The 15473-nt window shown below is 48.8% G+C and overlaps 1 protein-coding gene across 2 annotated transcripts in view; it reads left to right on the top strand.

The window, feature by feature from the left end:
* The first annotated feature begins 2365 nt into the window (after nt 1-2365).
* Nucleotides 2366-15473, top strand: part of CBR4 (carbonyl reductase 4) — a 44711-nt gene continuing 31603 nt past the window's right edge. For both annotated transcript variants that reach the window (XM_070948689.1, XM_070948690.1), the window contains exons 1-3: nt 2366-2599; nt 12272-12413; nt 12795-12915. In XM_070948689.1, the coding sequence (XP_070804790.1) occupies nt 12272-12413; nt 12795-12915 (263 nt within the window). In that variant the 5' untranslated portion in view covers nt 2366-2599. The remainder of the gene's footprint in view (nt 2600-12271; nt 12414-12794; nt 12916-15473) is intronic.

Below are 15473 nucleotides of genomic sequence, written 5' to 3'. Positions count from 1 at the left end.
AGTCCCAATCTAGAAAGGGACGCAACTGGCATATCAGGCGGACCTGATAAAAAGCCCCCCTGGGGCCGTCATATGCTCTTCTAAAGACAGCCGTGTATCCAGGAGGATGCCCAACTTGTGAGCCCTTTCCGTGGGGGCCAATGATTCGCCCCCAATAACCAGCGATGGCACCAGCTGGCTATATTGGGACGCCGGAAGCCACAGCCACTCGGTCTTGGAAGGGTTGAGTCGGAGCCTGTTTCTCCCCATCCAGGCCCGCATGGCCTCCAGGCACCAGGACATCACTTCAAGGGCATCATTGGGGTGGCCTGGGGTGGAGATGTACAGCTGGGTGTCATCAGCGTACTGATGGAAATCCACTCCAAAGCCAAGGATGATCTCACCCAGCGGCTTTACATAAATGTTGAACAGAAGGGGCGAGAGGACCGACCCTTGCGGCACCCCACAAACAAGGTGCCTCGGGGTCGACTGCTGCCCCCCTGCCAACACAGATTGCGACCGGTCAGAGAGGTAGGAGAAGAACCACCGCAAAACGGTGCCCCCCCCCACCCCCAACCCCTCCAACCGGTGCAACATGATACCATGGTTGATGGTATCAAAAGCTGCTGAGAGATCTAACAGGACCAGGATAGAGGAGCAACCCCTATCCCGAGCCCTCCAGAGATCATCCACCAACGCGACCAATGCCGTTTCCGTGCTGTACCCAGGCCTGAAGCCAGACTGGAGCGGATCTAGATAGACAACTTCATCCAGGTACTGTGGAAGCTGCCGCGCCACCACTCTCTCAACAATCTTCACAATAAAACAAAGGTTGGAGACTGGACGATAGTTAGCCAAAACAGCCGGATCCAGAGAGGGCTTCTTGAGGAGGGGCCTCACCACCGCTTCTTTCAAGGCGGCCGGTAGGACACCCTCACTCAAGGAAGCGTTAATAATCCTCTGGAGCCAGCCTTGTGTAACCTCCCGGGAAGCCAGCACCAACCAGGAGGGACACGGGTCCAATAAACATGTGGTCGCGTTCAGCCGTCCCAGAATCCTGTCCACGTCCTCGGGAGCCACAGGATCGAACTCCTCCCAGATAACACTCTCAAGACCTGCCTCAGTCATCTCGTCTGGACTTACCCAGTCAGAGGCCAGGCCTTCCCGAATCTGAGCGATCTTGTCATGCAGATACTGCACATAATCCTCAGCTTGACCCTGCAAGGGATCATCCCACGCTCCCAGATGGAGGAGGGAGCGGGTCACCCTAAACAGGGCGGCTGGGCGATTATCTGATGACGCAATAAGGGCGGCAAAATACCTAGATTTTGCCGCTTTTATCGCCGCTAAGTAGGTCTTAATATGAGACCTCACCAGTGTTCGGTCGGATTCGAAACGGCTGGTCCTCCAACCGCTCTCCAGGCGTCTTTTCCGGCGCTTCATCTCCCTCAGCTCCTCGGAGAACCAAGGAGCTAGGTGAGTTCGGTGCCGAGTCAGAGGTCGCAAAGGCACGATGTCCAAAGCCCCAGCGGCCGCACTGTCCCAGGCGGCTACTAGGTCTTCAGCCGAGTCATGAGCCAGAGTCTCAGGAAATGGCCCAAGCTCCATCTGGAACCTATCAGGAACCACCTAGTCGGTCCCGCCTCCCTGCGGCGGGGTGTAGCGGTTAGAAAGTCTAGTCGAAGGAGTGAGTGGTCAGATCATGACAAGGGTTCGATGACTATATCCCCTATATCAAGGCTACTCGACCACTGACCAGAGATAAAAACTAAGTCCAGAGTGTGCCCACCTATGTGAGCACCTATATTTTGTCTGCACCTATATTTTGCAGCACGCTTGCAAAGCATGCCAAGACCATTTTCTAAAAGTGGATGGGATTAGGATTATAGATCAGATTTTTTAAAAAGTCCTAACCCCCACCCCCCCCACCCACAAAGGTTGGGATGTAATGGTCAGGCCACTGGATTGCATGAAGGAGATTCAAGTTCTACTCCATCCTTAGACCTAAAAACTCAGTAGATGCCTTTGGGTTTTTGTAGTGTGGAAAATAAGATGGAGAAATACTATGTGTGCTGACCTGAGCTCCAGAAGGAAAGGTGTAATATGAATCTAATAAATAAATCATTAAAATCGTCTATCATACATTAACCTTATAACCATAAATAACAGCATTTAACAACGTGAGAAGCGCTTGAACACTGTCAATAAATAAAATAATTGCTAATTCCACAAAAATGCATTTTAAAAAAAACTAATAGTGTGGGCGTCGCTAAACGCAGCTAAAAAGAAGGCGGTGCTGAAGAGATGTCAGTCAGGGAAGTCTCTCGAATGATGGCCACGCCTCTTGCAGGCTAAGGACCGCCCATTCTGGGTGAAAGAACTCACGGCCTAGGGACTTTTTTCAAAGAGAAGAGGGACTTCAAGGCGGCTTCCAATCGACTCTCTTCGCTTTCCAGGAAGCAGATTAGAAACCCGGTCGCTGGTTAAGGGCGACTAAACGACCCGAGCTCCAGCCAGCATTGGCCGCGTCTCGGTCACGTGATCACCCCGCCCACTCGCCGAGCCCATTGCCTCCCGGCCTTTTCCTCCGTCCGCTGTTCAGCCCTGCGCGCTTTAGGCGGTAGGTACAATTTCCGCGGTCGGTGGTCACGTGCTGTTCGTGTTGGGATGCGTGGCCCAGGATTGTGGCTTTGCTGCCGGGTTGCATCCCTGCGGCTTCCGAAGCTTCGGCTTCATGTCATTGCAGCTTGAGTGGAATGCTGCGTTTGGAGAACGCGATTCTCGGGCTGTGAGAGTAACGAGTTTGAGTGTTACATTATAGGTTAGGAAGATGTAAAAATTGGCCATCACATGGGCGAAAAGCACATCTGGGCTCGAAAAGCTCGCCTTAACTTTCATTCCATGACTGACAACAAAGAAGGTGGTACTTTTACTGGAAGTAGTTTTGCGGCGCTGCAGGAACCGCTTAACTATTTAAGTCCTAACTCCCGTATTCAGTCCCTCTCCAAACCAGCTGCTTCCAAACGGGAGTCCTCTCGGTTCCATCTGGTGGATCTCGGTTCCATCGCTGCAACCAGCACAGGTCAGGTAGTTCTTCAAGACAGCTGGAGGGTGCCAGACTGGGGAAGATGGTCGCAGATTAAATAATGTTGAATCCTAACGGATTTAGGACCACTGCTCTATGATTTAGAAATATGATAGCATTCAGCTAAATAGGTAACAAAATAACTAGTTCATAAAATTAACACCAAACTGCTTCTTACTTTTAGTGCAAAGAAAAGTAGCTTCCTTGATCTAAATACCCTCAGCCAGAAATCAACTATTTAAAACATTGCTGTGCTGTGTATTTCTTACTAAACACTTCCAAGAAATACATGGGTAATATTTTGAAATACAAATCCTATAATTTCTGAACATTGCCACTATTATATGTGTCTGGAGTCTGCTATTTATGACCGAACCTGAAGTTATCGCTGCTGCAGGACACACATTCATTTGCCAATACAACTGACCACAGAAATACTGCAGTGCCTCCCTATCTATCTTCCTCCTCCTCCCTGCCCTGCAAGCATTTTCCTCTGACCAATGGCTCTGCTGTTGCTGGACCTTCTTCCTCCCACAAGCTTCAAGCAATGTTTGCTGTTTGAACTATTTTTATTTCAGGTGACTTTTAGCTGTGAAGTTTGTGCTGCCCCTTCTATTACCTCGATGATGTATCGATGCCGAAGCTGCTTATCTTCATATTAGCTTTATTCTCTTGTGAACTGTTTCGGTATTGTGGAGAGGAATCTAGGGAGATAGCCTTGCTTCACATAACCAAGATAAGACTTTGTTTTTAATGTGCTTTCTTAAAGACATAGTGCTTTTTAAATGTTTTACAGTAAATTATATTTTTACACAAGATGCCTCTGTCAGATTTATTTCAGTCTCAGTGTGTTTGCTCATGAGCTGGTTCACGGTCCGGGGTATCCCTCAACCCCATTCCCTAACATGAAACAAGTCTTGTTCCTCGGCCGCATGATTCGATTGTGCAATCTTCTGCAATGTTGTGAAACCTCATTAAGAAAACAAAGCAGTTTGTCTCATAGCTGTACCCATCCACAAGTGGGCATGGGCAAAATGGCAGATATTTTTGGGTCACCACCACCCAGCCCAGGGACAACTCATTCCATTTTGCTGATTTAATAAAGTTGCACTGTGCTGCAGCAAGATTCTGGAATTGCACCACTGATTGAGCAACCAGGTGACCTAGTGCTATGCAAGGCTTCGGAGCTCTTCAAAGGGTAAATGAGGAGAGTATTTAGCCATGTGGAGTGGAATAAGGCCAAAAGCTTGGGAGGATATGGTGGGAGTCGGAAAAGGCTGTGGGGACCCAAAAGGCATGAAAAGGACAGGGCTGTCTTAACAGCATTATGGGCCCCAGGCAAAGCAGTGTACTGGGGCCCCTACGACAACTACTCACAGGAATAAAAATGTAAATAGTCAATAAAATTAAACATGTATTTGCATGTTAGTATTAACTAAAAATGCAGTAAAATGTAATAAATATGTTGCTGTATTTATATGATACAAGTGCATTGAAGGGTTAACATACACAGATTAGTATGGGGCCCCTATGCTCAGGCCCACAGGCAAGTGCCCATCAGGCCCATGCATTAAGACAGCCCTGGAAAAAGGAACATGGCGTATCTTGGGGAGTGGGGAAGGCCTTGGGAAGGCAGGTGGGCCTGGGCCTGGGCCTGGGCCTATGCTAGGCCGCCAAGGCCCTCCCCCACCTCCGGCAATCTGCTCCACTTAATAACCTGCATGATAATTAGTAATCCAATGGGGAGAGCAGGGATGGGGGGGTTGTTAAGTGAGTCACTTCACTTAATGGCAGCCATAGTGGGCAGGCTCCATCTCAAGGATTATCTGTATATATTGCTGGGCTTTGTGGAAAACAAGAAGTTTAGTTAGCTGTATCTTTGGCTTTCAAGACCTTTTGTGATCTTGTTCCAAATCAATAAAAAACTGGTTTGTTATTTCAACCAGTTCAGGTTTTGGTGTTGTTGTTTATTCTGCTTTCTGATGTTTGAAGAAAAGAATGCCTCTGGTAGAGAACAAGCATAGTTGAATATTAAGTTCACTAATTATTCAGTTGTTTACAGTTCAGTAAAAATTTATTTATTTATTTATTTATTTATTTATTTATTTATTTATTTATTTATTTATTTAATCAAATTTCTATACCGCCCTACTCCCGAAGGACTCAGGGCGGTGAACAGCCAAGATAAAATACAGATAATAAAAATATTAAAAATCCCTTAAAATTATTAAATATTTTGGCCGAAAACACAGATTAAAACACCCAATTTATAAAATCATGAATTAAAAAATTTAAAAAATTTAAAAGAGGGGAGTTAGGCCAGGCCAGCTTGCTGAAATAGAAAAGTTTTGAGAGCACGGCGAAACGTGCGCAGGTCCGGGATCTTCCGTATCTCTGGGGGGAGCTCGTTCCAGATGATAGGTGCCCCCACAGAGAAGGCTCTCCCCCTGGGGGCCGCCAGTCGACACTGTTTGGCTGACGGCACCCTGAGGAGCCCCTCTCTATGGGAGCGTACTGGTCGGTGAGAGGCTATTGGTAGCAGAAGGCGGTCTCGTAGATACCCCGGTCCGATGCCATGGAGCGCTTTAAAGGTGGTAACCAAAACCTTGAAGCGCACCTGGAAGACCACCGGGAGCCAGTGCAGCTCGCGCAGGAGGGGGGTCACATGGGAGCGCCACGTCGCTCCCATAACCACCCGCGCGGCCGCATTCTGGACCAGCTGGAGCCTCCAGGTGCTCCTCAAGGGGAGCCCCATGTAGAGAGCATTGCAGTAGTCCAAGCGGGAAGTAACGAGAGCATGAGTGACCGTATTTAACGAGTCCCAATCCAGAAAGGGATGCAACTGGCGAATCAGGCGGACCTGATAAAAAGTCCCCCTGGCCACGGCCGTCATGTGCTCTTCTAAAGACAGCCGTGAGTCCAGGAGGACACCCAAGTTGCGAACTCTCTCCGTGGGGGCCAATGACTCGCCCCCAATAGTCAGTGATGGCACCAACTGACTATATCGGGATTGCGGAAACCACAGCCACTCGGTCTTGGATGGGTTGAGCCTGAGTCTGTTTCTCCCCATCCAGATCCGTACGGCCTCCAGGCACCGGGACATCACTTCAAGGGCATCATTGGGGTGGTCCGGGGTGGAGATGTACAGCTGAGTATCATCAGCATACTGATGGTACTTCACCTCGAAACCACGGATGATCTCACCTAGCGGCTTCACATAAATGTTGAACAGAAGGGGCGAGAGGACCGACCCTTGTGGCACCCCACATACAAGGGGCCTCGGGGTCGACCTCTGCCCCCCTGTCAACACAGACTGCGACCGGTCAGAGAGAAAGGAGGAGAACCACCGTAGGATGGTGTCCCCCACCCCTAACTCCTCTAGCCGGTGCAGCATGATACCATGGTCGATGGTATCAAAAGCCGCTGAGAGGTCCAATAGGACCAGGACAGAGGAACAACCCCTGTCCCGAGCCCTCCAGAGATCATCAACCAACGCGACCAATGCCGTTTCCGTGCTGTACCCAGGCCTGAAGCCCGACTGGAACGGATCCAGATACGACGATTCATCCAGGTACTGGGGGAGCTGTCGCGCTACCACACTCTCAACAACCTTCGCAACGAAGCAAAGGTTGGAGACTGGACGATAATTTGCCAACACTGCCGGGTCCAGGGAAGGCTTCTTGAGGAGAGGCCTCACCACCGCCTCTTTCAAGGCGGCAGGGAAGACACCCTCACTCAAGGAAGCATTTATAATCCCCTGGAGCCAGCCTCGTGTAACCTCCCGAGAGGCCAGCACCAACCAGGAGGGACACGGGTCCAGTAAACATGTGGCTGCGCTCAGTCTGCCCAGTATCCTGTCCACGTCTTCGGGCGTCACAGAATCAAACTCTTCCCAGATAATACTCACAAGACCTGCCTCTGTCCTCCCCGCTGAATCTACCCAGTCAGAGTCCAGGTGTTCCCGAATCTGAGCGATTTTGTCATACAGATACTGTACAAAATTCTCGGCTCTACCCTCCAAGGGGTCCTCCCGCGCTTCCTGGTGGAGCAGGGAGCGGGTCACCCTAAACAGGGCGGCCGGGCGATTATCTGATGACGCAATAAGAGTGGCAAAATAGTTATACTTTGCCACTTTTATCGCCACCAGGTAGGTCTTAATATGAGACCTTACCAGTGTTCGGTCAGATTCAGAATGGCTGGCCCTCCAACCACTCTCCAGGCGTCTTTTCTGGCGCTTCATCTCCCTCAGCTCCTCGGTAAACCAAGGAGCCAGGCGAGATCGACGCCGGGTCAGAGGCTGCAAAGGCACGACCCGATCCAAAGCTCCAGCGGCCGCCCTATCCCAGGCGGCCACCAGCTCCTCAGTCGAGCCGTGTGCCAGAGCCTCAGGAAATGGCCCAAGCTCCGTCTGGAACCTATCAGGATCCATCAGGCGCCTGGGGCGGTACCACCTCAATGGTTCCGCCTCCCTGCGGCGGGGTGCGGCTGTTCGAAGGTCAAAGCGAAGGAGGGAGTGATCTGACCATGACAAGGGCTCGATCACTATATCCCCTATCTCAAGATCACTCAACCACTGACCAGAGACAAAAACCAGGTCTAGCGTGTTTCCCCCCGTGTGAGTAGGGCCATGAACTAACTGGGTCAGGTCCATGGCCGTCATGGAAGCCATGAACTCCCGAGCCACCTCAGACGCCTCACCGACGGATGGCAGGTTAAAATCCCCCATGACCATAAGCCTGGGGGTGTCAACCGCCACCGCGGCTATAACGTTGAGCAGCTCGGGCAGGGCTGCTGTCACGTGGCAGGGAGCCAGGTACGTAACCAGCACATCCATCTGCACCCCATGACCCCACTTCACAAGGAGGGACTCACAACCAGCCGTCTGAGGAACAGTGACCTCCCTCGGACCAAGACCTTCTCTAATGACAACCGCCACCCCCCGCCCCTCCCCTGTGTCCTCGGCTGATGGAATGCGCGGAAACCGGGTGGGCACATCTCAACGAGGGGGACCCCCCCCTCCTGGCCCAACCAGGTCTCCGTAATACCCACCAGGTCCGCTCCCCCCTCCTGAACAAGATCACAAATGAGGGGGGCTTTATTTACCACGGACCGGGCGTTGCATAGCATCAGCTGAAGGCCCAGGGCCTGAGGGTCTGTGCAACCTGGGGAACGAGAGGAGCATTGGAGGCCAGAGCGCGCCACCGATTGGAGCCAGCGGGCGCGCGCTCCCACAACCTGATGTGGCCCCCTGCTCCCGCCATATCTGCCCCTCCCACCCACAGTACTGATGTAACGTCCATCCACAACACAAGCTCTAACCCCCTCCTTGACCCCGGTTCCCGCATCTCTAGTGCTGTGCTCTTCAGCCGGCTCTGGCCTCCTCCCCGACAGGTTCTCCCCCAAACCCACCGAACCCACCCCCCTCCCAGAAACCTTTAAAACCTTATCTAAAAATTTCCCCCCAAAACCCCACAACCCCCTCCTCACCGCATGCCACCTCTCAGGATTCCAAAATCCGTCATCAAGGTAGGCCCTCGATAGTGAGGAGGGCCAAACCTGCGAGAGGGGGGTCTCTCGCAGCGCAAGCAGGTCAGCAGCCGTAAACATCGCACAAAACAGAGATGGAGAGTCAACTGGTCAGGGCTTCACCAGATCGTCCAATAATACTGGGTCAAAATAGATCTTCATATCAGGAGCTGGTTCACTGCCCTCTCACGACAGTGAAAGGGGCCAGTGACATCCCCCCACGTCTGGAGGATAATTATCCCAGTCACCCTCTCACAGTGACTTGGGCAGATGACACCAACAATAAAGTCACAATAGTCCATCCTTTCATCTGGCGGATGACAAACAGCCCCCTCAGTACCTGCACACCATTTTGCCCAGTTCTCCTCCAGTTTGGGGTCGCACAAGAACCCAGCAATTTGTAAAGTTATTAAAGACAATGATGATAATCCCACAGGCACAAGTTCTTCCCTGGGGCGAGAGTAGGGATAGCAGACAAAAAACCCAGTCCAAGTCCAAGGGTGGGTGGCCATCAAAGGCCAACACCCACCCATACCTGGAGGAAGAAGGGGGGGAGGAGAAGCCACCCGAGGCGACCAATAGAGCCCTGGTCAGCCTCCCGCCTCTCCTGTCCCAAAACTCTCCAAATCCCCAGTCTCAGCTCTGATGACAAACAAACCCCGGATAACAGGGGTCAAGGCTCAAAAAAGAGCAGATGGTAATCCTGAGGGCAAGGCTGTCCGTATTCCCCCATCCACCTGCTGCAAGCTCTTTCCTCAGCCGGATGATCCGTGGCTGCCATTGCCTTCCGCCGCTGCCGCCACCACCGCCGTTGCCGGCTCACAACCGGCACCCTGGGCTCCCCATGGCGCCTCCAGGACCCCCGAAAAACATCCGGAGAGCGTCCCAGAGATCCCTGAGGGGCGAGGGGGATGAAGGGCACCTCCAAGCTGCCGCCGCTGCATAGCAACGCCGACTGCCGCCGAACGCTCCGGCCTCCAGTCCTCCTGGCGCTGACAAGCCGGAAACAGCTGTTTTTAGCAGGCCGCCGCCCCATCTCCCGCAGCGGCTTCAAACAGCGCGTCCCGCCCTGCCCTGAATATTCCGGAGGGCGAAAAAGCCCTCAGCAGGCAGGGCGGGCATTCCCCTCATTGGGACTGGAGCCGGAGATAATTAAAACGGCTCCCGAAGACCCCTGACACCAGCGACCTCTCCATCTCCTCAGCGGAGCTCAGCCGACCGCTGCCATCTTGGGACACGCCGGAAGTTGATGGCAAATATTGACAATGGCATGACAATGAGTGGCTTTGTCATCCATAACTTTGCAGCATTTATAATTTCAGATTTCATTCCAAACAGATGTAATTCATAACCATTACAAGGAGAATGTGGGTTTTGGTTACCCAATGTTTACATTTAGGAGGACTGTATAAATATGCAACATGTAGTCTGTTTTAGGTAGCCTAATGATTCAGTCTTCAAGGGTTGAAAGATATGAATTGTAAGACAGTTAACCACACAGATACAGAATAATAGAGTTGGAAGGGACTTTGGAGGTCTTCTAGTCCAATTCGAGGAAGAGACCCTATACCAGGGCTGTCAAACTCCCGGCCCACGATGCGTCAGGTGTTGGCCACGCCCACATCAGGTTTAGCGAAGGGAGGAAAAGTCTGGATACGTCACATGATGCCCCAATGACGTCGTGAGTTTGACACCTGTGCCTTATACCATTTTAGACAAACAGCCTAGTCTTTTCTTAAAAACATCCAGTGTTGGAGCATCCACAACTTCTGAAAGCAAGGTCTTCCACTAATTGATTGTTCTTACTGTCAGGAAATTTCTCCTAGGTTGCTTCTCTCTTTCAGTTTCCATCCATTGCTTCTTGTCTTGCCTTCTGGCGCTTTGGAAAATAGGTTGACCCCTTCTTTGTGGCAGCCCCTCAAATATTGGAACATTGCTATCATGTCACCCCAGTTCTTTTTTTCACTAGACTAGACATACCCAATTCCTGCAACCATTTTTATATGTTTTAGCTTCCAGCCCCCCAATCATCTTTGTTGCTCTTTTCTGCATAAGATACAACAGTGGCTAGCATTTCCAAAGAAATGTAAGGCAATGCACAGAAAATAGAATGGTGGAAAATCCTGAGGTTGGCACTGATGAGTCAAGTGACTGTACATTCTTCCTTATTCACATACTTCAGAGACTGGAATAACATGGAATATTTCCATTGACTACTATTACAGTACAGTACTGTGTTAGGCATGTAAGAGAGCTAGTCTGATCTAGTGGTTAAGGCACCAGTCTAGAAACTAGGAGTTCTAGTTTCTAGCAAGTTCTCACTAGTGACTACTTTAGCCATGAAAGCTGGCTTGGTGACTTTGGGCCAGTCATTCTTTCTCAGCCTATGACATCAGGCTTGGTCTTGACAAGCCAACCAGTCTGTCCCTGTTACAACTAAATAGAGCAACATTTGGTTGATCTGAAAAAAAGTGAATCCTGCACTTGTGGGAAAATGCTAGGAAGAAAAAAAATCTGTATTAGAAATGTAATAGTATAGCACAGCTATAATAAAAAATGTAATTAAGCACAGCTAAATAAAAAATCCCTGATTTGTATCTGATCTCTGCCATGAATTTAATGGATAATCTTTGATGTCCTTTTGCAGTTTTAACTCTTTAAAGCGCTAAATACAGGTAGCCCTCAATTTACAATAGTTTGTTTAGTGAACATTCAAAGTTACAATGGCACTGAAAAAAGTGACTTATGACTTTTTTCTTACTTATGACTGTTGCAACATCTCCATGGTCACATGATCAGTATTCAGATGCTTGGCAACTGACTCCTATTTATGATGGTTGCAGTGTCCTGTGGTCATGTGATCATCTTTTCCATTCTTCTGGCAAGCAAAATCAATTGAGAACTCAGATTAATAATGGTATTACTAATTTAACAACTGCAGTAATTCACTTAATCACTATGGCAAGAAAGGTCGTAAAATGGGGCAAAACTCACTTAACAAATGTCTCACTTAGCAACAGAAATTTTGGGCTCAATTGTGGTCATAAGTTGAGGACTACCTATATTAAAATGGATAATATTTGATTGTGGCTATTATCTTCACAGTGCAGATGAAAACTAACTTTTCAAGTCAGCTGGCAGTGTCAAGAAGAATTTATGCAGAATATAAAAAGGCTTGGACATAATCTCAAAGTATGGGTTAACAGGAATATTTCACTTAAATGTTATCTCAAAGACTCAAACCTTTGGTACATTGGAAATTAAATGTGGCGATATTTCCAAATCTGAATGGAATCAGAATCCATTAGACTCAATGGTCAGAGAAATGACCTACAAGGTCCCTTCCAACTCTGTTAATCTGTAAATTGTCAGCTATCTGCATGTTGATGATAGTCCCTTTTACTCCATTTTTGGAACAGATTTTATAATACCGTGTTTCCCTGAAAATAAGACTCTGTCTTATATTTTTTTTAACCCTGAAATAAGCGCTTGGCCTTTTTGCCATGCGCTCAAAATCCCAATTGGGCTTATTATCAGGAGATGTTTTATTTTGGGGGAAACGGGGTATATATGCTAAATAATTACAGAAGTAGAAATAGGAAGATTTTATTTCATATGCAAGAGCAATATATGTCTATTAACGATCAATAATAGTAATTATTTGTCAATTATATTTTGGAGATGTCAAAGGTTTGTGCCATTTTTGGAGGTTCTAGAGGAATTGGTCAGGCTGTTGCACAGCTCCTAGCACGGAAAGGATATTGCCTGGCTGTTATAGCAAGAAATCTGGACAGGGCTCAAGCTACTGTGGATAGATTAGGAGGTAAGTAAATGTTGATATTTGTTTTTCACATATACAGTACTTTAGCATATGGAACTGCTAAAACAGCCAATTTTTTAATGGAAATTGGCTAAATTGTTTTAAATTGGAGACACTTGGAAAGTCACTTTATTTTTTTATGGGAAAAAAGTGTTATGTTGGATTAATATCCTACTGTTTGATCAGGAGCTGAGGGCCTGGATATATTTTACAAAATAATATTTTTCACTAATGAATACTGTTCAGAAAAAAATTGCATCCTTACTGTTTGATGTTTTCAGTTATCTAAATATTACTACTACTTTTTACAATAGTTCCACTTTAAGAATTGCAAACCTGATTTTGAGTAATTTACATGTCATCATGAATTTCATTTCAACACAGCAGGTCATCTTGCACTGAGTTGTGATATCACCAAAGAAGAAGCCATCCAAAAAACTTTTAAAGAAATAGAGAACAAATTAGGTCATATACGCTATCTGGTTAATGCTGCAGGTATCAACAGGTTAGTTTCACATATTGTAACATATGAAAATACCTTGTATAAAAAGCAGCATGCAGTTAATTTTGTTTTAGAGAATAAAATACAAAAATTATAAAAAAATATAGATAGAGACATAGAGAGACACAGAGAGAGAATAGTTATACCTTCTTTACAATAGTTAACACTGAGGGGTCTCTGAGCTTGCTCGTTTTCTTGCAGACATTTCATTACCCAAACTAGGTAACATCATCAGTGCTAGTAAGGAGTGCTGTTTGCTGTTAGTTTATATTCTAGTGGCTTGCCTGTCAGTGTTGGTGTGGGTAGTCATAGAGATTCTTTGGCTGGGCTGTTGGCTCTTTGGTAGTTTCTTGATTTGGGTATTGTTTATTTGATTGGCCTGATGTTAACTTTGGAGTTAATCTATGCTCATCTGAATTGCTGATTGCTGGCGGAGAGGTGCTTGAGTCTTTTTGTTCCCTTTTGGGCTGGTTGATTGTCGCTTTTGCATAGTCCATAGATGTTAATGTCTGTGTGTCTATTGATGGCTAATTTATCATAGTGTCAGACTTCTAGAAATTCCCTGGTTTGCTTTGGATGTTTTGAAGGGCTTTTGTTGGTTTGTTTGCTATGCTGATTCCATTTGGTTGTAGTAGTCTCTTGGTGGTTTCTGAGATATTCTTGATGTATGGCAGTGTCATTCTTTTTAGGGGTTGTGTTGGTTGTGCTGTATTGCGTTGAGGGACTTTTTGATAAAGTTGCATTCATTTTGTTGGAATATGTTGTATAGATGCTCCATTTCCTTTTTCTGTTGTTCTGGGTTGCTGCAGTGCATTATGCTGCATTATGTTCCTAAGAACTGTTCTATGACTCCGCTGGTGGTAGTTCTCTGCCTAGCCGCCGTGAGAGGATGGTTGTGGTTGGTTCCGTTGGACCTATTCATTGCAGCTTTTTAGACTCCTCCACGGCTGTGAGAGAGTGGTGGTTATACCGGCCTGGTTTACTCCTACCTTGGCATTATATCTGCCCCTCTTTTTACCATCTTCGTTCCCTGTCGCTGTCTTACATCCATCCCTTATGTTTATTCTGGTGTACACTTCGGCGACCCTCCTCGCTCTGTGAGATGCCCCCCTCTCGCAGACATGGCCTTCAAATTTATCGAAGGCCTACCTCAAGGACAGGTTTTGGAACCCCGAGTGGTGGCATGCTTCGAAGCGTGGTCTGAGGGGTTTTTTAATTAAGGCTTTTAACCAAATTTTAAGGGGACCCGGGAGGCGGGTGGTGACCAAAGGGGATGGGGGGGAATCCACTAAGGTCGGAGCCGAGCCCGGCATGGGGTAATGGTTTGGAGGGTGCAGGACGAGGGATTGGGGAGGGGATGGAGGGCTATCCTAATGACGGATGTACCATCAGCACGGTCAATGGGAGGGGCAGATATGGCGTGAGCAGGGGGGCATATCATGTGTCGGGGGTGCACATTTGCTGTTTGAGAGCTATTGCGCGCCCCAGTCCCCAAGGCTCCTCTCGGATGCTAGGTGGCACAGATACTCAGGATCTGGGCCTTCGGCTGATGCTATGCAATGCCAGGTCCGTGGTAAATAAGGCCCCCCTCATCCATGATCTCATACATGAGAGGGGAGAGGACCTGGCGGGTATTACCGAGACCTGGTTGGGCCCGGAGGGAGGGGTCCCCCTGGTTGAGATGTTCCCACCAGGTTTCAGAGCGTTCCACCAGCCGAGGGCCGAGGGGAGGGGCGGGGTGGTGGCGGTCGTTATTAAAGAAGGTCTCGGTCCGAGGGAGATCACTGTGCCTCAGATTGCCGGATGTGAATCCCTCTTTGTGAGATGGGGTCATGGAGTTCAGATGGGCCTGTTGCTTATGTACCTGGCTCCCTGCCACGTGGCAATGGCCCTGGCCCTGCCAGGCTTATGCTCATGGGTGATTTCAACTTGCCGTCTGTTGGTGAAACGTCTGAGTTGGCTCGGGAGTTCATGGCTTCCATGACGGCCATGGACCTGACCCAGTTAGTTCATGGCCCCACCCACGGGGGGGGGTCACACTCTGGACTTGATTTTTGTCTCTGGCCAGTGGTTGAGTGGTCTTGTTATAGGGGATATAGACATGGAACCCTTGTCACGGTCAGATCACTCGCTCCTTCGCCTGGACCTTTGAACCGCCATACCCCACTGCAGGGAGGCAGAGCCAATAAGATGGGTCCGCCCCAGGCACCTGATAGATCCTGATAGGTTCCAGATGGAGCTTGGGCCACTTCCTGAGGATCTGGCGCATGACTCGGCTGAGGACCTGGTGGCCGCCTGGGACCGGGCAGCTGGTGGGGCCTTGGATCGAGTTGTGCCTTTGCGGCCTTTGACCCAGTGCCGATCCCTTGCGGCTCCTTGGTTCACCGAGGAGTTGAGGGAGATGAAACGCCAGAAAAGACGCCTAGAGAGCGGTTGGAGGGCCAGTCTCGCTGAATCTGATTGAACACTGGTAAGGTCGCATATTAAGACCTACCTAGTGGCGATAAAAGCGGCAAAGTTTAATTACTTTTCCGCTCTTATTGCGTCATCAGAGAATCGTC

The sequence above is a fragment of the Pituophis catenifer genome, unplaced genomic scaffold (assembly GCF_029215685.1).
Source record: "Pituophis catenifer annectens isolate HBS135680 unplaced genomic scaffold, rPitCat1.0.hap2 SCAF_8, whole genome shotgun sequence".
Taxonomy (NCBI): domain Eukaryota; kingdom Metazoa; phylum Chordata; class Lepidosauria; order Squamata; family Colubridae; genus Pituophis; species Pituophis catenifer.
This window is presented reverse-complemented; position numbering and strand designations above follow the sequence as displayed.